Source organism: Ambystoma mexicanum, chromosome 7p (assembly GCF_040938575.1).
Source record: "Ambystoma mexicanum isolate Mex_15411 chromosome 7p, UKY_AmexF1_1, whole genome shotgun sequence".
In the NCBI taxonomy this organism is placed as follows: domain Eukaryota; kingdom Metazoa; phylum Chordata; class Amphibia; order Caudata; family Ambystomatidae; genus Ambystoma; species Ambystoma mexicanum.
This window is the reverse complement of record NC_090939.1, coordinates 227,988,103-228,012,554: the sequence shown is the minus strand read 5'-3', so window position 1 is coordinate 228,012,554 and position 24,452 is coordinate 227,988,103. Positions and strand designations below refer to the sequence as shown.

The window sequence follows — 24,452 nt, the reverse complement described above, 5'->3', positions numbered from 1 at the left end:
TTTTTGTGGGAAATATTTATGCCCCTCCATTTAAAAAATTCACCAGCTACCACTGGCCCCTCAGACTGTGGTGGGAACGGGGTGGGGGTGCCCAGCGACTGTGGTGGGAGCAGGATGGGCGAGAGCACTGCGATAGTGGAACAGGGTGGGGAGAGCCCAGGGTCTGTGATGGGGTGTGGAGAGCCTCGGGACTGGGTAGGAGTGGGATGAGGGAGCCCAGCAACTGTGATGGGAGCAGGTGGGGGAGCCCAGGGGCTATATCGGGAGTAGGGTGCGGTGACGGCACGCAATAGTTCATAGCCATTTGTACATAATTTCCATTTGGCATTTTTGTGGGGGTCGGCCTGCCCAAATTTTGCTCAGGGGGGCCCAGGCAAAAAAGGTTTGGAAACCACTGTTCTAAGGGCATTTGCGAGTGAGCTGGAGCGCCTCCTAAAGAACGCCCAGGGAGGCCTCAATGTGGGGGGATGTGCGGGAGCACCCCCTGGCCACTTTTAGGCATGCAGTTTCCCACACTGGGGAACTTAAACTGTCAAAGGAAAAGGTTGTTTCCCTTTCACAGTAAAGTCAACCAAGAAGCACTTGGGAGCACTTTCCCTGGGCTGGCTTTGGCTCCTCCACAATGGGCGACGGGTGGGTCAGTGGCCCATCGCCCATTATGGAGAAGCTGCCATTCCCTGTTAGCGATTCCACCTGTCACCCTTTTTTACCTGATGTTGGCAGCCAATTTATCCTTAGTACTTTTTGAGGTAATTCCATTTCTTTCTCCGCACATTCCCACTCTTGCGGGTTGACCAGTGGACATTAATCTATGCATTTATTGTTTCCAGTAGTTCTTCTCTTACCACTTAGGCACTAAAGCAGCTCAACGCAGTTTGATCATACCGAACGACTCCTTCTCGAATCGAAGCATCGGGCCCCACATTTGTTGAAGCCACCTAGCCATGCAGAAGAGAGGATTTCCCCAAATGGCACTTTGTTTATGTCTTACCTACCCAAGGCATGCACTACTGATGCCAAATCCACAAGGAGAGGAAGTTAACACTTAAGAGATTTTAGATAAACGGAAACTTAAGGGATGTTAAGGGAAAGCCTTAATAGACAAGTAGGGGTGGTTATTCAGTCTAAGGTCAAAGAGAAGCAGTGGATGGGCACCTGTGTCACTTGGCATGAATGTACCCATTGAATAAGCGAACCTACCCTACTTGCTCTGGTCTTAGGCAGTACTTTCAGCATTGACTTGCATGTTGCACAGATGGATGTCTTGGCCCTGGCCTGAGCAATACAGACCCTCGGTGGGGAGATATATATATATATATATATATAGATATATATATATATATGTAGAGATTGCATTAAAATAAAGATGGCTGTGCGGTGAGTGGCACAGAGAGTGAATTGAATCTGCTTGGTTTCTACTGCATTCAGCTTTCGCCAACCAGAGGCCATCCTTGGTTAAAACAACCCACGTTATAGGTGCAGACTGATGGAAATCTTTGGGGATCCTGAAAACAAGAAACATACAAGTGCATCTTCTGCATAGGATTGCCAGCTTTTCCCACTGGTCACGATAATGTGAAATAATGATCAGAGATAAACATTGAATAATGACTGACTAAGAGCCAGGTACTCAGTAGACCCCTGGGAGGCCCCTTGTTGACTATTAAGGGTGAGTAGAAGAAAGTTGTGAGTTTCAATTTAGGATCATTAAACAATTGCAAAAGCGCAAGCATGCCACAGTAATCTGAATTGTGTAAACACATGAAACTATATTAATTCACATAAAGCATCAGGAGTTGGGCAAATGCAAATCTGTTCTGGTGGAACATTGGTGCGGAACACGAGTGTGTGCTCTTCCAATTGCTCACATCCCCACTTGCGGGACCTATAATGTGCATTCCTTTGCCAGTATTCGCATTACCGACCCATGAATGCATGAAGGGCAGGGTGCTCATTTGACCCCTGTGGGCTTCCCTGCCCCTTTGTCAAGTTGCGCTTATAGGGGTGCACTCGTAATAGGCCCCTGGCTTCAGAACATCACATATACAGTAATTCACAGAAGGATAACACACCATTTTCTGGAAGTAAACGGGCCGCATTTTATAACAGAATTTTCAAAGTACTTATGACGGGGACCCAATAATCCTTTTACATCTTGCATCATCAGTTACCATGCCCTTGACCCATAGCAGCCCTGCCGATCTGCCATAGGCCTGTTTGGCCTACTGGCTTTCTAAGCTGCCCTAGGGTTACTTGTATAAAATCCAATGTACAGCCGGACAGTCCAAACGCCCAAGCCTGGGCTAAAAATCCCCCCAATGGGCAACCCGAGGGCCACCCCCGCTTTCCTCACCTGCTTGGCCTATTGGACACGAATGGACCCCTCAACGCACAACCCAGGTAGAAAATGAATGGTTCTTGTTATGCAACATTTTGGTCATGGTCCAAACATTTGATATAATCCATTCTGTAGGTCCCTGTCCACAGCGCCATCCATCAAATGCAACTTAAAACACACACATATCATTATTGTAACAACAATCGGTAGCACAGAAAAACAGGGCTGGGCGGTTGGGCTAACTTTGCGAATCAATTCTGTACAGCAAAGTGCGGGAAAGCAAGAGGAGGATTCCTAGCCCGGACCCACTCATATACCTGGTCACCCTCCCATCCCCACCGGATGCAGGTAAGGGCTAGCCCCCGTTGCAGAGCCCCATCCCGCCGGCCCCCCGGAAGTCCCACTGACAATCAGTGAACCCCCCCACCATGTAAGTCCCTGTCCACAGCGCCACAGAGCTGATCGGGCTACTGTCGGACAGCCCTCCCCCCAATGCTCGGGTACAGACGCCGGTGTATACCCCCTAGTAAATCATGAATGAAAACCTTCACACCTTAATGGAAGAGATGAACACCATCTCTATGATAACATTCCTGGGAGGAAAGCCTTAATAGACCATGCCTAAAACTGCGCAGCCGGGTATGCAAGTGAACTTTGCCAATTCCATGTTCAATTTTCCTACTGATGGGATCATGGCTGCGGGGGCTCGCACCTTTTTCCCAAATCACTCCTCGGGATTATGTCCGACCATACTTTGACTGTACACCCAAAATGGTGCGCTAGAAAAGCCAACTCATTCACAATAAAATCCCTCAACCGCTGCCTACCCCACCTGGACACGTCGTTCCCCTCAACATGAAGTATCTACACGTCGGCATGTGGCAACCGGCCCTGTTCTATAAATATTTCAGGAGCTGTCTAAGTCGCACACCCCTAGATCACAACCAGTAACACGCAAATCCCTGATACACTTGTGTGTCACGCCACACCGGGTCTTTCAGCCTCGCAACTGATATCGATACAAATAAATGGCTGCATACCCAAGCCATCTTAGGCACGGGCCTCACAACTGCGAGAAATAATTGCAGAGTTAGAGCAGGCCTCCTTTAATGCTGTAACACTGGCCGAAAGGTTGACCACACATAGCACTGAAAACATTCCGACTTCCACCTCCCAATATGCTGTAATGCTTGCGGGGGAAAACCCACACATGCCGCTTCCGTGGCCGGCCCTATGCGGAAGGAGTGGGAGGTGAAAACAGCGGTAGGCAAACCCAATGCCTGGCTGGCTTTCTGCATCACCTTTGTAAACTGGAATTGCATCAAAGAGCCCCCTCCAGCGTGTGTCAGTAAGTTATGATGACCCCCTGCCGGCCTCACATTCAAGTAGCGTTCCAGAAAGAATATAGGGAACCACTCCAGTTCGGGTGCAGGGAACAATATGACCCAGGCCCCACGCTCCAACTGGTCTGTTTTAGACTTGGGCAGATACAACCTAACTTGATCAGGGAAAAGATGCATGTGAACCCATTTCCTCCCTCCCGCCTGGTCTGCTCTTGATGAGGCCACTAGCTCACTCACCCTAAATGCCCCAAAAAACTATATGAAGCTGAAAACAGTGCTCCCTCATATGTAGATTCACGCCACTGGTAGAACCCCCAAAATACTCTTCAAGGGGGCCAATGTAATTGGCCTGCGTGAATCGGGCGGGCCGGAGCCACCCTAGCCCAATCCCCGGAATGCCTTCTTTATCGCGAAATGAGCCACAAAATCAGCATCCCCCTGCAACTTTGAGAAAAAGGTGATGGCCGAAACCTGCTTCTTTGCAAAGGCCAGCGACTGGCCCTGGTCCCTCAAACATTGCAAATAAGCTGCTACATTGCACCAGCTACCCGTCTCATTCAACTTGTTGTCAGTGCAAAACCCTGAATAAGCCCACACTGCCACCTCATAAGCCTTCTTAGTCTTCAAATGAACAGCAGGGGCTATTAATGCACCGAGCACTGGGCTCCAATGCTCCATAAGTCCACAGGGAACTCTTCCATCTGCTCATCTACCATCGGACAGCACTTCCGAAACTCCACCATCTTAAAACGAGACAAAGCATCGGCTGCATTATTATGGACCCCTGTGACATGGCACTCCCTAAACACCGTCCCATATTGCAAACATTACAGTATCAACTTCTTCTGTAAGCGCAGGACCATCTTACATTCTGCTGTTTGTTAATTACCTCAACCACTGACATTCTGTCTGACCAAAAAACAATGCTTTTAGCCTCCAGGTTGCCCTCCCACACACGGAGCACTACCAGTAGCAGGAACAGCTCAAAAAATGTAATATTCCTGGTTAAACCGGACTATGACCAGTCTGTCGGCCAAAACGTCATGCACCGCTGCGAACCAAACACTGCCCCAAAACCCACAGAGCCAGCTGCATCCATGAACAGGGCCAGCTAGCTGCTCATGGCAGGCGGGGCGGGACAATTCACTCTCCTATTAAAGTCTTTCAAAAAAGTCAACCACAACCTTATGTCTTCCTTCACCCCTTTAGTCACTCTAGTATGGCGGTCTTGTTCTTGTAAACCAGACATAGCCCTAGCGATGCTGTGAGAATGGGCCTGCCCATTGTAACCAATCTTAATGCCAAATATATCTGGCCCTCCAGCACCTGCAACTCCATAAGGGTCACTTTCTTCGCTCTCATGCATCTCTCTAAAGAACCCTGGAACTCTGCAACCTTGTCCTTGGGGAGCCTAGATTCCCCAGCCTCCAAATCCAATTCAATACCTAGAAACATCAAACATGTGGCTGGCACTACTGTCTTTTCAGTTGCCAGCGGTACCCCCAAAGATGCTGCAATCTCAATAAATGCTCTTAGAGCCTCCTCACAAGACACTTTCCCTGGCCCACCCAAAAACAGGAAATCGTCAAATAGTGAATTACTCCTTCAAGGTGCTGCACGATCAACAAAAGACCATTCAAGAAACCTGCTAAACTTAAAATAGGTGCATGACACATAACACCCCATTGGTATACATTTATCGAACTACAGCGTGCCATCAAACTGAAAACTTAGGAGCCAAAAATCTGCTGAGTGAACTGGCAATAACCTAAAATCTGATTGGATGTCAGCCTTAGTCGAGTGATGCATAACACACTACACACAATTTTTGATGAATTCCATCAGTGACTAATTCGCATCTCGGTATGACAGGTTGTGAATCAGCCTGAACTCCCCCACCTCTTTTTTGGGTACTAATCCTAAAGGGGAACAGATAAAATCAGCAAATGGGCGGGGGGGGGGCTCGAATGGCCCAACCACCATACCTAGACTAAGCTCCTTCCCAATCTTTTTCTGGCTGTCCCTTGATCCACACAAACTACTCAGTCATTTGCTATATACACCTCATATGGGGATTTAGACCTTCCTGTTATATCTTAATCACAGTATCACACAAAACAAGAACAGGTACATGGTCAGTGCTTAACATAATTTTTTATATCTGTTATTGAGTTCCCTAATACTCACCCTAACTGGAAGAACACTCTGTCCCTCCATGATGTTCTCACCCTAGATTGTGCTGATGTGATGCCTATCTAGCAGGAAAGGAAGAAGAGTAAGCTAACCCTATCACTACAATGAAGAAAACATTCTTACTAAAAAATAAATGCAATCTGGGAATCAATCCCATGATTGAGAAAAAGTGTGGTGGAGCAGTTCACGTGGGAATAATCGGGAAATGGTGTAGTACCATATCATTTATTAACTCTCTGTGAAGTATGCTCGACCTTACCATAAAAATTGATTCGAAAAGTAGAGAAAGTGGGAACACTCATCAATGATTGTCCTTCATATTTAATATGTTAATTGCTTATCTTACTTTAGCATAATATTTTCGCAATACCCATTATTGCATTTCTGAAAAGGTAATGGAAAAACACAACAAATGAAACTAAAACCACTATTGTGTCATATAAACAATGGTCGTTTGTAATTATTATTTTCAGGCATGTATCTCCCATGATTTCGAGATATCTGCATAGTCTCTGGTTTCAATGACGGTTTCAATGACATATTTTTGGAGTCATCTTCTTCAAGACCGATTTCTTTATCACGTGTGCGATCAGTCATCCACCCATCAAATTTGACGGGACACCCAGCGCAACCTAGGGGATAAAGTCAAAGATGACCTGTTTTTTACCGGGTTTTTTTGTACACGGGAACTTAGTTTTTAAATATATGCACATTGTGCCAATATCGGTATGTTGTTCAAAGACATTTCTTCTCTATATGTGGGCGAGGGGCATAGAGCCCCACCCTCCCATCCCCCGGAAGTCCCACTGAAGCGAGTGAGCCCCTGCCATGGCCCACAAGGCAGCCCCTAATGGCGCGCTCCTGCAAGCCATGGGGGCTCCTCCATACTCCGCATGTGTGCAGTATTATGCATTTTGAGCTTGATTCTCAACATTTATTTTGGCACAAGCGAGGGGACGCACCAGGACATTCCCTTAACTTTCGCCAAAAGTGGCAGTGCACAATGAAGAAAGGACATCTGAATGTGCGCATCATACGTGCATGTACAGAGATGCCATTTTCAATCCATGCACAATTGCACAAAGCATGGCGTGCAAGGGGTGTTTATGTGCATTTTAAAGCATATTTCAAATTCATTAACAGGATATTCTTTGAAATGCATTTTCACTCATGCCTGCCGCTATCACATCCATTTAATGCATCCTTTCTAAAAGTGAATGAAGAACCTGCTACCAAAAATTCCCAATGAGGTCTGCATCATTCTAACCACTTATGTATTAACCTCCCCTTTTTTGCTGGTATTTAGCTCCCAACGCTCCACGCCATTGCGCGTGGCCTCCCCTTTACCTTGTAATGCCATTTAACTCCATGAAGAAAACCAATAAGAAAACCCCCAACTCGCTCTCCAGTTCAGGGCCCTTTGGCATCGTATCTCCCATCATGCAGTGATTTCTTTGCCCTGGATGCTTGCCTTTGCTTTTGGGAGTAGTGAACCGACGGTGTCACTGCTGTACGTTTTATCTCCAGACCCTATGACCGATCACCCGATTCTCAATGCCTGAGACTGGATCAAACGAGGAAAGGCCTGCGCATTTGTAAGATGCTCACGTGCAAATGTGATTTACAAAAGTACCCCTTGAAGATGCTCTGGGCATCTCCAGATTTACTCCAGTTTTACGTAGCAGGAGTAAATCTGAGATGCTCACAGGAATCGCCTCATTTGCTCTAGTACAAATCTTTGCGGGGAAGAAAAGGCCCACTTTATTTGTCGGTACTCCCTTCACTCAGTCTGCCCTTAAGGTAGTGTAATAATAGGCTCGCAAGTGGAGCAGTTTAAAAAGCTTTACTGGTGGCTAAGCAACTCTTTCTACTCTCCTTTGCACCCTGTTGGAGCAACCACTAGGATCCGCTTTCCAGTGGTGTGGCTTCATGCATCTTGTAGCCCCCTGGTTTCTGAATGTTTGACCAGTATGACTAGACTTTCCGGTCTGAGTGATTTCATCGACTTCCCCACTTCTGATCTCAGATGTACTGACCTCTTGTCCTCTGGGGCCATCCCTATCCCTTGCTCAAAGGTAGGCAACTTGCGCCTCACCCGATGTTTGCCCTCGTGCTCACATCATGTCTCCCCATTGAATTTACTGGCTAGGGCTGCTCTATGTTGTAGGGCAAGACACCCGGCACGCTGCAGACTTACCCCTACAAAAAGTAATTTGCCAATATTAGTGGCACTGTCATCGCTGCACAATTCAAGGTTTTGGGCCCCAAGTTTGCTAAACGAATAGTGTCCAAGGAATGTTCATCCATTTAGCAAAGCCCTCCCTTTATTCATGTCTTAATCACATAAAATAATCCTCCTACAAATTGAATGGTGTATTCAGGTTTAGTTAAATAGAATGTTCTTGTTAGAGTGAAACCCCCATCAGCGTGAACACGCAGGACGTAGCATAAAAGCTGCCATGGTTGCCAGCCAATGATATTCTCCTGATGCACCAAGTAATGGGAATGAAAGCAAATGTGGTGGCACATTTTAATCTATCAAATATCAGCCACCATAAGCCCATCTAAACGATAAGCCTGTTAGAATGTGCAAAAGGACACCATATAAGACCACTAACATTATGGCAGTGCCTCCCATTTCTCTCACATCTTAAAGTTACCCTACCCCCCTCTCTTTACCCTCACCCCCAACCGTAGCCCCTCTCTCTCTCTACCGCCACCCATCCTACCCCCTCTTTCTCTACTCAACCCTACCCCCTCTCTCTTTATCCCCACCACGCATCCTTCACCCCTCTCTCTCCAGCCCCACCCACCCTACACCCTTTATTCCCCCACCTACCCTACCCAACCCTACCCTCTGTATACCTCCACCTACCCACCTTATCCCCTCTCCCCTCTCATCCTTCCTCTCACACTCTTACTTTATTTCTTACCCTCTCCCTCTCATCCTTTCTCTCTAATATTTCCTCTTGCTCATCATCAATGGCACCCTCTCTCAATGGCTCCCTCTCTCAATGGCTTCCTCCCTTTGTCTGTTCCCCTTCTCATTCCTTTGCACACCTGCATCCCTTCTCGCATCCTCCCTTGAAATCTTGCATTCTCCTCCATGCACCCTGGTGCCTATCAGTGCAAAATGCAAAGAACACCAGTAAACGCCAAAACTATTGCCATTGCCAGTGTTTGTTTTCAAATGTAATGGATGCTCTGCTCCTATTGGTGCTCTACCACAGTGGCTGAGGCATGTGATACCGGCCATCTTAGATCGCTTCTAGAGGTCTCCCGCAAAGCACCTGCGGCTTGGATTGACAAATCCTCTCACATCTCTCGACCAGAGCGGCAGTGGAGCCACACCGCTGCCAGGAACTGCTTCCTGGGGTTGGCACTTTGGCGTCCGGTAGACAGATCTACAGCATGCCTCCAGACGTCTTTGCAGCAGTGGCCAAACTCTACCCGGCAAAACAATCGGGGAGAAGGTCCAACCAATTCTGGAACTTTTTCTTCCATCCTGACATGAAAGCCCCAGTGTGGGCTTACAAACCAAAGAAAAGCCACGGAATGTGTTTTATAGCTGGCATCCTCTTAGGGGAATGTGGTGTGCTGATTGGTCCAGGTATTAAGGCCTTAAAGGAGCCAATCATCCGCTTAGCTGGCATGGACCAAACTAAGTATATAACACCCGGAGAGCTTAATTAGAATATGCACCCTGACAAACTAGGTGTAGGTTTACTAACTCCATGGCAGAGTAAATTGTGCTAATGCAGGGCACACTGGGATTTGGAGTCCTCTGATTTCTCTCCTCATTGCGCTAGACACCCATTCTTGATTGTCAAGTGTCCGCCATTGAACTTCTTGGAGCTCACCTCAGTAGTTCAATAACCCTGTCTTGGACTCTCTCTAGCACATGGGATTCCGTACTCATGTCACCACGGGGACCCTCCTCTTTCAGACAATAAAGCAAGTAGTCACTCTTTCAAGTTGTGCCATGCTATTTCCTGTCATTTCATTTTAGTTGCGTGTATGTTACTCTTCTCGTACTTAGACCACCCCAAAGCGCTGGCCTCAGAGTTAATTAAGGCAAGAGTTGCCTGGCATTGCAGTGAGCGGAAGCCACAATCTGATTCACAAAAGCAGAGTTTTATAAAAATGTAACATTACGAAAGTACAGCATTCCTGCTTTTACCTCGCCATCTTAAGTTTCAATTAGAATCAGAATTTGCACGAGGACTAAAGATGATGAAGCTGTTATCTAGATGGACTCCATCTCATAATCAGGTGCTATTTACCGCCAGCGGTAAACGCCTCCATCTCTGTGATGTGGTGGGCAGTAAAACAGGCACTATTTGCAAAATATCGCTTGTTTTTACCATTAGACCCACACCTGTAACGAGGGATGAAGTTCGAATCCGTTTATAGAGAGTGTGTGCTATTTAGGGGTATATACAGTGGGCCTGATTTACAAATGCTTTTTTGCAATGGAAAAATCCCATTGAGAAACGCTTTGGAAAACCGGCCCAGTATTTGCTAACCAGAGAACATGGAGTTAGTGCTAATCAGGGCACAATCACAATGTGCGAATCAGTGTAAAAACAGCATTTTCTAAGCAAGGTTCCCACACTATACCAAGTTATGACGTAGGCTGAAAGGCTTCTTCCTTACACAGCGAAAGATAAATCACTGCCCCTGCACAGCAAGCCTCTTTGAACACAAAGGAATACACATGTTGCTTTGTGAGAAGCATTAGGATATTCTGTACTCCCTGTTAACTTGCTTTCTGCCAGAATCCCGCATGATGCCCAAGATTCTTTTCAGAGTGTGCACTGTGAAGTACACAGGGGAAGGAGTTTTTACAGCACAGTGTTATGCGAGAGACTTGCTGTTCTACGTCCATGGTATCATGGAAAGAGAAGACAGACTTCAAACCTTCCTCACCACAATGAAGTACTAAGACTAATTCGTGCTCCAGAGTGAATGGATGTGGCATATTGTACATAAAACACAAATTTACTAGGATTACAGTCTCTAATGTGTATGACGGGCCAATCTCTCTATAGCATTGGTTTTTGTATCCTTTTAGGTGACTCTTATGTGGCACCCAGCGGAGCCACAACCAAACATGAGCGTATTCTGCTCTGTTTTCACCCCACACCATTTATCCGGGTTCACTCCTGCACCCTGCTCTACAACATCTACCTGGAATCTTAGGTTGCATCCAACAGGTCATATCTTCTGCTGAAGTGGTGCATAGTCCTTCAGGGTTCACTCCTCCACCCTGCTCCACAACATCTACCTGGAATCTTAGGTTGCATCCAACAGGTCATATCTTCTGCTGAAGTGGCACAGGGTCCTTCAGGGTTCACTCCTCCACCCTGCTCTACAACATCTACCTGGAATCTTAGGTTGCATCCACCACGTCATATCTTCTGCTGAAGTGGCACAGGGTCCTTCAGGGTTCACTTCTCCACTCTGCTCTACAACATCTACCTGGAATCTTAGGTTGCATCCACCAGGTCATATCTTCTGCTGAAGTGGCGCAGAGTCCTTCAGGGTTCACTCCTCCACCCTGCTCTACAACATCTACCTGGAATCTTAGGTTTCATCCACCAGGTCATATCTTCTGCTGAAGTGGCGCATAGTCCTTCAGGGTTCACTCCTCCACCCTGCTCTACAACATCTACCTGGAATCTTAGGTTGCATCCAACAGGTCATATCTTCTGCTGAAGTGGCGCATAGTCCTTCAGGGTTCACTCCTCCACCCTGCTCTACAACATCTACCTGGAATCTTAGGTTGCATCCAACAGGTCATATCTTCTGCTGAAGTGGTGCATGGTCCTTCAGGGTTCACTCCTCCACCCTGCTCCACAACATCTACCTGGAATCTTAGGTTGCATCCACCAGGTCATATCTTCTGCTGAAGTGGCGCAGGGTCCTTCAGGGTTCAATCCTGCACCCTGCTCCACAACATCTACCTGGAATCTTAGGTTGCATCCACCAGGTCATATCTTCTGCTGAAGTGGCGCAGGGTCCTTCAGGGTTCAATCCTGCACCCTGCTCCACAACATCTACCTGGAATCTTAGGTTGCATCCACCAGGTCATATCTTCTGCTGAAGTGGCGCAGAGTCCTTCAGGGTTCACTTCTCCACTCTGCTCTACAACATCTACCTGGAATCTTAGGTTGCATCCAACAGGTCATATCTTCTGCTGAAGTGGTGCATAGTCCTTCAGGATTCACTCCTCCACCCTGCTCGACAACATCTACCTGGAATCTTAGGTTGCATCCACCAGGTCATATCTTCTGCTGAAGTGGCACAGGGTCCTTCAGGGTTCACTCCTCCACCCTGCTCCACAACATCTACCTGGAATCTTAGGTTGCATCCAACAGGTCATATCTTCTGCTGAAGTGGTGCATAGTCCTTCAGGATTCACTCCTCCACCCTGCTCGACAACATCTACCTGGAATCTTAGGTTGCATCCACCAGGTCATATCTTCTGCTGAAGTGGCGCAGGGTCCTTCAGGGTTCACTTCTCCACTCTGCTCTACAACATCTACCTGGAATCTTAGGTTGCGCCACCAGGTGCACCCGTATGTGGAAGGCACCCAGATTACCCGTAGGGTGTCCTCTTCATTTGATATCCTCCACGTACAGCACTGCCTCTGTGCCGCCCAAATACCAGAAGTCCCTGCTATCCAAAGTGGCTGTTGGGCGTCTATGCTGTTGAAACCTGCTTTGCTTTGCTGCCCGTTTCATCTCGCCGTCCGCGCGTGGAAGTGACTTTCCTGCATTTTCTGCCGTAACACGGCTACCGACTCTGTGCTGCCTACAAGGACAAGTAATTAAAGCTTTACATTTCCAGAATAAGTTCAATTTAGCCCCTTCTGCATCCTATTCATATGCACTTATCCGAAGAGTGGCTTTTGCCACTCTCCTCTCTTGGTGTCACTTCTACTCGGATGTGGCACTTCTATTCCCTCTGTGCTCCAAGGCCAGCTTTTAAATCACAAAATGACTCCATGTGCAGTAGCTGACTGACCTCTTAGGTCCAATTTGTTGCCACGGATGAGAGATACATTTAAATCCCATAACTGTGGAGCAGCTGCTTTGAGTGTAGTTCTACTGCATTACCTGCGGTTTGATTAGGCATGGACAGAAATGATGTTTTTCTGGCTATTCTATATGTTTTTCCTCTGTAAATTATTAGGGAGTTACTCTTGACTTGAACCTGAATTTTAATTCTCGTATTTCACGTTTGTCTCAATCTTGTTTTTATTACTTTCTTACTCCCCTGGATTTTCATACCACCATCCAGGCTCTAGTTGCCTCTCGCCTGGATGGCAGTAATGCCAGACCGGCCCCCAGCCGCGTTATTGGCCCGTTTGACAACTGCGTTCCACTGCGGCCTGGTTGATCGCAGACGTATGCACATTTGAACATTTGAACCCGCTACTCCTACGTTTCTTACTGTTGTCTAGGTCTGGACTCCCTCCAGATCCCTTTTCAAGATCTTTGGTGGTCAGCAAGCACATCAAGCAGCCCAATGCCTAATTTCCGGTGGCGCGAGTCTCACCCGGAGCACTGATACTTTAAGACTGGCCATCCCCCATCTTTAACACGCCGGGTTTTCATCTCTGGCTTTTCCTGTTGCTGCCTGGGTTGCCTGTCTCCTTCAATTCCACCCCTTCCTCCCACACTGGAATTTCTGAAGTCTTTCAAAACGTATTTCTCTTCTTTTGCCTACACTTAAATCATGTGCTTTTCTGTCCTTAGCTTATTTTGTCTTCTTAATATTTCTTAATTATGCATGTGTTTTGATTGCATAGTGTTCCATTACCTTCGGGTTTAGAATGCGCTGTATACGTTCAACCCAAAAAGTAATTTTGGGAAAATTATAGGGGAAGAGAAAATGACATCAAACAACCCTTGATCTTTTGGTGATATCATAGGTTATAACAGCAGATGATCTTTGACCCTGGTGTTAGGCGAAGTATGATTTTTTTAAAGGTTGATGTTGAAGCATGTTAATAAACATTGGATGATAACAGGCTTTTCAAATTAGCAAATGCTAGAGGTGTACTTACTTGGTGGCAAGATCGATCAGTGATTTAAGTGCTTACACTGGACATCTGTGTTCAGTCTGCAGGGCCGGCCCCACGCATGGGCAGGCTGTGTAACCGCGCAGTGCCTGACAATCATGGGTGCCTTGCAGATCTATTGCTTTCTGAGTCACTATGGGCATTATGAATCATGATGGTAACAGACATCTGAATCCCAGACAAATAGGTGTTGCGCGATTAGGCTGGTTAGGCTACGCAGATGATATGCTATTGATAGATTATACTCCCAAAGGCCTACAAAACAAACTGACTATCTTAGAAAACTTTGCAAAAATAAATGGTATGAGTATAAATCTTAGTAAAACGAACATTTGACCTTTTCTGGGCAAAATGAAAACCGTCAGATCGATCAACTATAAGTGGACAATCATGGACCAATGTATTGAGGTTGTGCGATCCTATAAATATTTTGGTATTATAATCGATCACAAGTTGAATTTGCAGCAACATTGGGATGACTTGCAACTAAAATGTTTGAAAATTGTTTGGGCTCTTAGTGCATTTATTGGTCAACAAGGTGGGTTTTCTGTCAGCACTATTCTGCTACTATATTCCTCCAATGTGGTATCATGTCTGCTCTACGTGGCAGAAATATGGGGAAGCAAATTTGTTAGCAAAATGAATTGTTTTGAAGTAAAACATGCCAAAATCGCTACCAGGAGAGTATTTGTTTTTAGAATGTTATTTTATGCGGGCTACAGATTTGTTAGACTTCAAAATGGCCATGTTTTATGTGAAATGATGTAGATTATGTAATAATACTTTTACTGTAGAAATTATGAATGGCTTTGCAAGTAATTCTACTTTGATGCATATTTGAACTGTAGCAGCAATTAGTAAAGTGTACTTGAAATGGGCCAAAGAGCAGAAAATTGGCTACAATACTCTTTTGTCAAAATCAAAGGAATATTGAAAACAGCTATATATAATTATGCACAAGAACGAGACATTGGGTGAATGAAACAGTAAAACCAATCTACCAAGCATCATATCCTGAATGTAGAACTATGAGGCAATATCTATTGTTCAGATTTAATAGGTGTGATAAGTTCTAGGAGCTAGAATAGGAATTGAAAAACATAAGAGATTCTGTAGACTGTGTGGAGAACTAGCAGTAGAATCAGCCGAGCATTTATTATGTCACTGCGAAGGTTTTACTCGAATTAGAAGAAAATATTTGAAATCAAATGACAACAGCTACAATAATGATAATATGTATACAATCTGGCAGCTGCTATTATCTGGAAATGATGTTAATTTGATATTTTACATGATGAGATTCTATGAATTGGTTTTATCTATTTTAAAGGAGTTGTACGCATGGGCGTATGACATGGGGGGGACAGGAGGGACAAATCCACCTCACAATTTTAAGTGGGGGGATATAATGGCATTTATACCCCCCAAAATTGTGTCCCTACAGCGTGTAAAAATACGTCTGCAGGCAGCCTGCAGACTGCCGGCTGCAGCTGTCATGTCAGCGTGTGTGCAAAAGTACAAGTTAACTGTCTGCAGTGGGCTAAAGCAAGTATTTCTGCTGCTTGCTCATGCGTGCCCCGCGCATTTGTTTTTTTGTTTATTTATAAAGCGCTCCTCACCCGAAGATATCTGGGTGCTACAAGAATTTGGAACGTGCCCAGATCGGGGAATAAACTGCACATGCCCCTGTGCAGTGCACTGCTGCACAGCCTCAGCCTTTGTTTTTCCAGAACGAAGGAGAAGCCAGACAGCGACGCGTGCTCGTGCTGTTCGAGGTAGCGAGACAGAGTGAGACTCCGACTCGACCTCCTCAGCTACTATCGTACCTAAGGTAAGTGATGTGTCATATAGTGTGTTTGTGTGTGAATGTCGTGTCGGGCCAGTCGTTTCCTATTCTAACTTTCCTTTTTGAGAAGGAGATAAGGCACGCGGCCCGGGTCAGCACGACCCCGTATCTCAAAGTCCGGCCGGATCATGTCCCGGGAGGATAGCTCAGTGGCAACGTGCTCGCCTTAGAAACAAGATGACACAAAGCAATACAGGTTCGATCCTGGGTCTGCGCTTAGAAACCTCTGGGTATTAAGCGTGTTATAAATACGCAACTAAGACATATTCCTGTAACAGCGCCTCGATGCCCCCGGGCTGTGTGAGTGCTTTATAAAAAATAAAAAATCATGTGGGTTCTCGGGAGTGGAGTGTGGTGGTTCCTTTTTTGGGGCGTTTGTTGTTGATGCAGGACACTGCTCAATGTGGGACTACTGGAAGTGGTGTTGTTGCTGTGGGCAGTATTGGTTATGAGGAATTGGCTATGATTGAGGAGCACTATCAGCACAAGACATTGCTGCTGTGGCTACTGACATGCTGGTGCTGAGACTGTAAAACAAAAAAAAAATGGACGAGTGCGCACAGGCCCCTCAGGTGAGAGCGTTACCAGTCTGGATGCTACTGCTTATGACGCTTATAGGTAAGCCTGTATATCAATTTAATTTCCTGTGCTTAGGTGTTGAATTGCCATCCCACTGTTCAGATGATTTCAAAACTCACCAGACCTGGCACTCCCTTCTTTGCCCAGTTTTTGTTTACGGACCTTTCGAGAACACAAGTGCCTGCTTTACATGTTTACAGTGCCGGTTACCAAAAAATAAAGGGGGACGTCTTTATTGCGAACCTAGAACGAAGCGCAACCAAAGGAGCAACGGCATGGTAGGTGGAACAAGTGCTTTTCAGAGCGCCATGGGGTGAAGTACTCTCTGGGTGTGGCAATTTATGCTGTGGACCCGTATGTGTGGACAGTGCTGTCACTAGCAGTTGTGCGCTCTTGGATAATATGGCACTGTTGATGGCAGGAGATCGATTGTGGGGGCGGTCCCTTCAGAGCTGTCGATGATCATGGTGGCAATGGCAGTGTGTCAGCTGCGGAATATTTTGCTGCACTCCTTGTCGGTTGTTGGCTTAGAGCCGCCAGTGTGGGTACTGCTGATATGGGGTACGGCTGGTGTGGACCACTGCCAGCCGTGGAGCTTGATAAATGGGCACTGTCAATCTGTGATAAGGCTAGTGTGAGTAATTGTAGGTATATGGCTGGGTGTCAGTGTGGGCAATTGCTGTGGAACACCTCTGCGTGAGGCTGCTGGCACAGAGTTCTCACCGTGGAACGCATGCCACTGTGGAAAACCTTCAGATGTGGAAAACTGCTGGCTGTGGAGCACTGTCAGCATAGAGCTGTCGATGTGGGCCCTACTAATGTGGGATACAGTTGGTGTTTGGCGCGGATGGTTGTGGGGCTGTCAATATAGGCACTGTCGGTCTGTCAAGCATTTGACAGCGTGCTTAATCTGTCAGGAAATCACCCGCATGTGGTGAGGGTTGAGAGATTGACAGCATGCTTAATCTGTCTATAGCAATTTTAAGGTAAATGTTGGGCAGCTGCACCTGGAAACTGTCTATTAGTCCAAAGATGTGCCCTCATGCGTCCCCTTCTCACTCAAAGTAGTGGGTGGTTATTTTCAGGGACACAGATGGCAGCCTTTATTTCAAATGATGTTTGAGCTGCTAACTTTGCAGACGGTTAACCCATGACTCGGGCACAATGCAGAACGTCATAAGTAAACCCCCTATCAGCTCTCCATTCAATTTATCCCGCAGCATCTTTGCTGCTCAGGGAAGTGTTGAGAAGGGGCGATAAATACACCCCGACAGTCTCCTCCTGTTCACTTGTCTCAGCCACAGAAATAGCCTGGCCCTCAATCCCAATCGGCCCACTCCACTCAGTACAATGTTGAAGAGAAGCAAGCGCATGCTCAGACAGTACTGTGACAGAATGCCATCTGCAAGGGTGTACTGCCCTGGCTTGTTTTGCTTTTTGCTATGCAAATTGTAGGTGGTTTATCTGCAGGAAAGTGTGTGCTGCTAAACAGACACACTTTCCACATATGCCCTGTTGATACAGTTATTTCCAGTGATTGCACCAGAGCTGTGCTCAAGCTTTACGATTATTTAACATAATCACTGCCATTCATATAGTGGTTACATTTATACATGTGAAGTAAACTGTCTCCACTACACACACACCAGCCACTGAATTGGGAATGGGCCACCTTTCAGAAACAAAATTATCACGCGCTTCACATGTACGAATGAATAAACTATGTAGCAGTTTATCATGCATTTCTTTTAAAAGCTCATTTGGCACTAAGAGATCAACTTCCCGTCACACAGATGTCTATTGCACACCCCTGACTCTGTTAATGTGGCATTATTAGGTAAGAGAAAGCTTTGTAAGGTTTATAACCGGGCTGCTAAATCTAAATTCACTTTAGCAGCAATGGATAGGCATTTGTGTAAATGTACAATGACATACAATGTCTGTTTGGCATACCTGCTAGGAATTATGACTAATGTTCTATTGACCTTTTTTGAAAATGAATAGTATAGCCGATAACAGAATTCTTATTGCGTCATTACAGGAGAAGGCACTTCGAGTATATTAAAAAAGAATAGGTGAGCTTAACTCGAGTCACACACTTAATTTCTTTGCTTCCCCGTTGTTTGTTGAAATAATTGCATATATACACTACACCATATCTGTCTGCACATTGATTGGGCCTGATAATACACACAGTGGCCCCTCTCCCCCAGGTGCGCAGGCCGGCATGGGGAGGATTGGAGGGAAGACAAATGATACATGTGGGAGCTCTGGCTCAGCGCTCTCCCCCTGCCCCAGTGTCATCTGCGCTCCTGTCTGGTTCCTCTCCAGGAAAAGTCACAGCAGGCTGCTCCTGCATCAACTCCTTTTTCACTCAATCCTACCTGCAGCCAAGGTCTGAAGTCGGGACTATCCTTAAATGTCCTGTAGTGGGAGCTGGTGCCAGGGTGTGTGGCATCTTGCCTTGCAACACAGCATCATGTTATTTGGGCTATCTTAGCAACTTTCATGGGTTTTTGATGGATGCCACTTGGGCAGCGGACTCATTTTATGATATAACCTATTCCTTTAAAAAACACTACAATGATCTATAAAGGGCACGTAAAGTGCCAGTTCTGGTTTAGATAAAGCCATTGACTAAGGGATGTTTACTACAAAGCCCTGTGTAGTTAATAACTTAATTGGACCTGGAAACATACTACTGGTGTAATACAAATGTCTTGTCCAGGGCTGCCTTCAGCCACTCTATTAGCACTATGCATTTCCTTCACTAAAGTCCTGCCAAAAACCAGCAATGGCAAGTGTTTGCTTATACATATTGGGCATTTGCCTAGCACTGCTATTATATGTCCAGGTACTTGCACCATTTTGCAGCTGCTACCATCAGTGGGTAGCAAATACCACTATGGCGGTGCCTGGCAAGTGCCTTTTCCATAGCTACATTAAAGCCCAAACTGTTGGCGTTTCCAAGGCTTGTTTTGAAATAGGGATGCAACTGCTTTTTTGGTACCCACCGCTAGCGGAATGAGTTGTAGACAAGTTTTAATAGAGGCCATCATAAGCCATCTGGGTGACCCAGAAAAAAATCAAGCAGAGCCTTGAGATTCACAATAGCACTCCTCTATCCCCTATCCATGTAAATCCAGTCAATACCCTGGTGCCGAGGTATGATTGCAGCTCATACACTGCTGTAAAGGGGCACACTCATGTTCCATCATTGAGGGTCCACGCTGAATAGGATAGGATGGGCTGGCGAAACTCCATACAGCATCTGCACTTAAAGTGCAGGTGAGAGTATCATAAAAGATCTGTCTAAAGGTCCATTGATGGGAGACCTGGAGAAACACAAGAAGTGAAACGGATCATCAGACCAACTGAGGGGGAAGAGAAAAACAAAGCTTGTGGGGGGAATATTATTAAGAGGCAAGTATTTCCATACATTTGGGAAAGCTCCTGCACAATCTACTGCATGTGTCAGTGATGGGGGAAAGGTGTAAAGGAGTATCTGCGAGCAGGCAATTCCTGCCTCTCCCCGCCCACTGTTTTTGTTGTATAAGCGCATTATAAATAGTCCTCAAAGTGTTCCCTGTCCCTGCCAGATTTTATGATATGCTAGATGGCATTTATAACGTGCCTATGCACAAGTGCTTAGTGGGTCTCCTACACCCCTGGTTGTACAATGGTACATTTTATTGATGTTTTTGTGGAATTATTTTAAGTAAGCCAATCCACTTTTAACAGGAATTGTATATTTTGTAATGTTTATATGTAAAGCCATGTGTCTGTATGCATATTAAATAAAAATAAAATGAAAATGAATCGCAGACAATGCGAGTGGATAGTAAGAGTGACCATTGTCTGTGTCGGATCACCCTAGTAATTGTGATTGCTTGGTCATAAAATCTGGGGTGGATGCATTTGCATTTGAGAACCCCACACAGCCACCCAAATCTGACAGAATCACGGAATAATCCACCCATGTGGATTTCCATGATGTCTGCCAACTTGACACACATGAAAAAGTTGGATTTTGTGGAACTTCCCATTTTCTTGACATCTTGCAAAAAATAACAAGCTGCATTACTGTGTCAAATACTAACTGACAGCAGCCCATCTCATCACACAGTTTCTTTTGTTAAAGTCTCCAGGACTTGAAAGCTTAGTTGTAAAACCCAAAGGAGAGGTTTTCACTCTACATTAGTTTGAATTCTGGTACTTGCAGTGTTTCACCCCGGTAGGGGAAAATAAAACTACAAGCACACTCTTTTTTGCTTAACATGTTTCTATAAGGATTCACCTATTTGACAGTTTGGTTTATTTAGCGATTTGTGTACTTTTCAATTCATCTCTGTAAATCTGAGTATTATTTTAGCATGTAGGAGACACACATTAATGCATGTCAAGACCAACTATGATTTAACTTAAGAAAGAACAGTTTTGGAAGTGTAGAAATGATTGTAAAAAGTTGTGGAACTAGTACCAGTAAATAAATAAAAGTAGTGGCACTCAGTGCTGCTAGTTCCTGCTCACTTCGGCCTCTGTGTTTATGTGACCAATACACATGGCTTTGAGTCAGCGAAAAAACTGAAATTTACAAACATAAATAACAAACGAATGCATATAGCAAAGAATTAAGCTACTTGTTTATACTTCAAGTTTCTACCGAGTCTTTTAAGAAGAACAAAGTAGGTGCATGTCATGATGAAAGCATACTTTTTGCCCCCAAAGGTGCTTCTATAAGCAGAGTATCTGCTCCCTGCAGTCCCCTCCACCCTCACACATGAGCTGAAAAACAGCACCTAACAAGGTCGTACACATTGATTCATACATGCCAAAATGTGTCTTTCCATTCGGGAGACATTATTCCAGCCCTGGCTTCAACTTTGCATTTTGGGATCTGTAGTCCTGATTTCCCCATTTTAAACCTTTGACTACAAGTCCCAGGATGCAAAGTTAAAACCAGGCTTGGATTTATGTCCCCTGAATCTAAAAGATAATGTTGTCATTTTTGTTGATTTATTTTGGCATTTTGGCAGGAACCCAATTTAAGTGATTAGTAGGTATGATTTAATGGCAAAATTAAGGGTTCCAAAACTGTGACCATGGTGGCAAAAAGTAGCAGATTCATTAATAGTTACGTAGGGGTTGGGGTTCCGCTGCTGTTATTTGTTCCCCCTCTCTCTGACCTCTGAACATTGCATACATAGACGACAGGAGCGCCAGTATTTCACATTTAATAAATGAAAACGAAGACCACGTTTTTGTACAATACAAAGGGTTTACTCAGTGGTGGCATGTCAACATTGTAAACTGGGTGTTTTATTGTTTAGTTGGAACTGCTTTGCTGAAATGAAAGAACAACGTGCAGGCTACACACCCGTAAGTCATTCGAACTCCTGGCAGTCGCGCAGGGAACAACATATCACAGTGGCAGGGCCATGACCCCGCATGCATTCCTAATTCAGATCGCAGCCCCTCCACCTGTGAAAGGTAACTTACACCTTCTACAGAATGCTGTGCGTTTCCACTGGGAGAAATTCAGGAACATCCACCCCAGGCCCTGGTTAACTATTGCAGAGAGAGCCTGGGGGAATGCTCCTTCACTCCTGGATTAACTCGTCCACGGCCGCCGTATTTTAAAGAGGCAGTTTTATAAATAATGCATACTTACAATTCAGATGCTATTTCCCTCATGAACTATTCCAGGGAGTACCTCGTGATTCTGAGATTTTACAAATATGTTTGCCTCCACCAAGAAGGTGGCGGTAAAAAAGTTCCGCGTACCCCCTCGCCCGAGCGCCCGAACCCAGCTGCAGTATAAAACACAGAAAGAACAATATTGCAATGCATCTATCCAGTTAGGGGGAAAAACACACAGAATAGAAGTCTGTCAGGAGAAGTCCCTCCTGTCTGTGAAAGCAACGGTATCCCTTTTCACATAAAGAGGTGGTCACGGTGTTTCAGAACACGACGTGGCAAGGATCACTGTACAGAGTTCATATTTACACTGCGCCACTGGAGGAAAGTAGGGCAGGCTAACCTCTGCCTGACGACGTCACCGCACACTCTCCAGGTCCTAAATACTGACTGCAACCGCCCACGAAAAAGAACATTAAGCAAACACAAGCAACAGCAACAACAATGGAAACACAACATGTTCTGCCTTGGTCTCCCTTTCTTTGGGCACTGGATAATAAATACAGGCTGAAGTCTATGGGTGGCGAGTGCAAGAATTTTAGCCACCCCTTGGGAAGTGACTTTTTGCCATCCCCAGCCACTGGAAATAGGGGCACAGTTGCTGCTTGTTGGGGACATTTGTTCCCCCTTACGGTTAGCTTGGAAGGCCGCCGCCCGGTATTGTCTTGTTCTTGAACCCAGCCTACCAACGGAAAATCCTTCCCAATCCCTTGCTGCTAAAAGTGTGGGGCCTCCAGCCTCTTCATACTCCACCCTGAAACTTAAGTGACCAACGTTCCTCGGTGCAGAAGTTGAAGGACTTTATGTATCTAAACAAGCATCATTTTTCCAAATCCCAAAAGTCGAACATTTTGTCCTTTTCACAGTGCTTGAACTGAAAAAAACAGTAAACTTTACTTCAGCTCCTTGCCATAAATAGAGTCTTTCTTCCTTGTTTGTCTGCCGTCCAATGTCACGTGCTGAGATTCCACACAGAGCTGATCTCAGCCCACTCACACATAGTCGTTCAGTCTGTAGCCACTGTGCGAGGTGGAGGTCAGTGATGGTAGGTGGTTGCTCTTGTAGGCGGCCGGTGGTCTGCAGGAAGGTGCCATCCCTGCGCTGCGTGGTTGTGTCTGGTAGGGGATGTTGTTGCGGTTTCCCGTGCAAGAGGTGCACAGCAGCAAAGCTCCCCCGATGATGGTTAGACATGCAGAGATGAAGCCCACGTAGAGAGCTTGCCCGATCTCATACTTCATCCCATTCGGCAGCATGGGGTTGTAGAAATCTCGCACCACGTCGTTGGTAGTCCAAGAAACAGGGACCAGGCACAAGATTCCGGCCAGGATGAAAAAAGTGCCACCACAGACCGCAATAACATTCTTTGCAGAAGAGCCCCGGGCACAGCGGGTGCACTTCATGCCAATAACAGACACCACACAGGCCAGGATGGAAAGGGCGCATGACACCACCATCATGGCACGTGCGGCTTGGAGGTCGCGCGGCAAGGCCAGCTGCGATCGGTGGACTTGACACTGGTAGATGCCCGTGCTGTGCCAGACACACTCCATCCAGAGCCCCTTCATGTATGCCACAGCGGTGATCAAATTGGTGCCCACGTGGGCTGTCCTCCACCAGTGTGGTAGAATGGTGGCAGCAAATGCTCCGACAAAGCCGGCAAGTCCCAGGCATAAGCCTAATAGTTGAATGGCCATGCTCGCCATGCTCCTGCAAGCCGCCTCGGGTGTCTGCTGTCAGGGTTTCTCTGGCTGGCTCCGTGGCTGTGGAAACAGCACGACCTTCGTTTGAAAGATGTATTCCAATTGCAACTGTGCGCCGGCTGCAGCTCGAATAAAAAGGGGAAGGAAAAAAAGGAAGTTAAATATTATCTGAATGTGTTATTCCCAACACCAACCAAATGCATTCTGCGAGCCATAAGTGTCATCATTAGCATATTAATTGCGGGTTAGTGCTGTTTTATTGAAGGACCTGCCGACCTGGTTTTTGGATTTTGTTCCATGGGCTGGTGCTGGATTCTGAAACCTGTGGACACATTTTCGGGCCTTGTATTGCAAAGGCCGACTATGACACCTTCCAGCATTCTGTGTCTTATTGTTGATTTTCAGGCCCTCCACCCTCCACCCCCTGGCGCTCTGAAACACTTGTATACGAGCGTGATATAAATAAAATATATCATATCAGCCCGCTTCATTCTTTGTTTTCTACTCTGGGCTCATCATACTAAAGGCAATCTTCGCATGTTCTGTTTTAAGTTCTTATACTGAGCCAAATCACCTCCATGGTAGCCTCAGATTGCCTAGACTTGTCCGGCACTACTATGTATTCTCATTAGCGTCCAGGCCATTGGTTGTTTTAGCCTTGGTGTA

At 45.9% G+C, this 24,452-nt stretch overlaps 1 protein-coding gene across 1 annotated transcript; it reads right to left on the bottom strand.

Annotated features, from left to right (window-relative positions):
* Window positions 1-21,672: 21,672 nt before the first annotated feature.
* On the bottom strand, window positions 21,673-24,001 carry CLDN14 (claudin 14). Its single transcript, XM_069637340.1, has one exon. The coding sequence runs from the start codon at window positions 23,787-23,789 to the stop codon at window positions 23,079-23,081; it is 711 nt and encodes a 236-aa protein (XP_069493441.1). The 5' UTR covers window positions 23,790-24,001; the 3' UTR covers window positions 21,673-23,078.
* Between the last annotated feature and the right edge of the window lie 451 nt (window positions 24,002-24,452).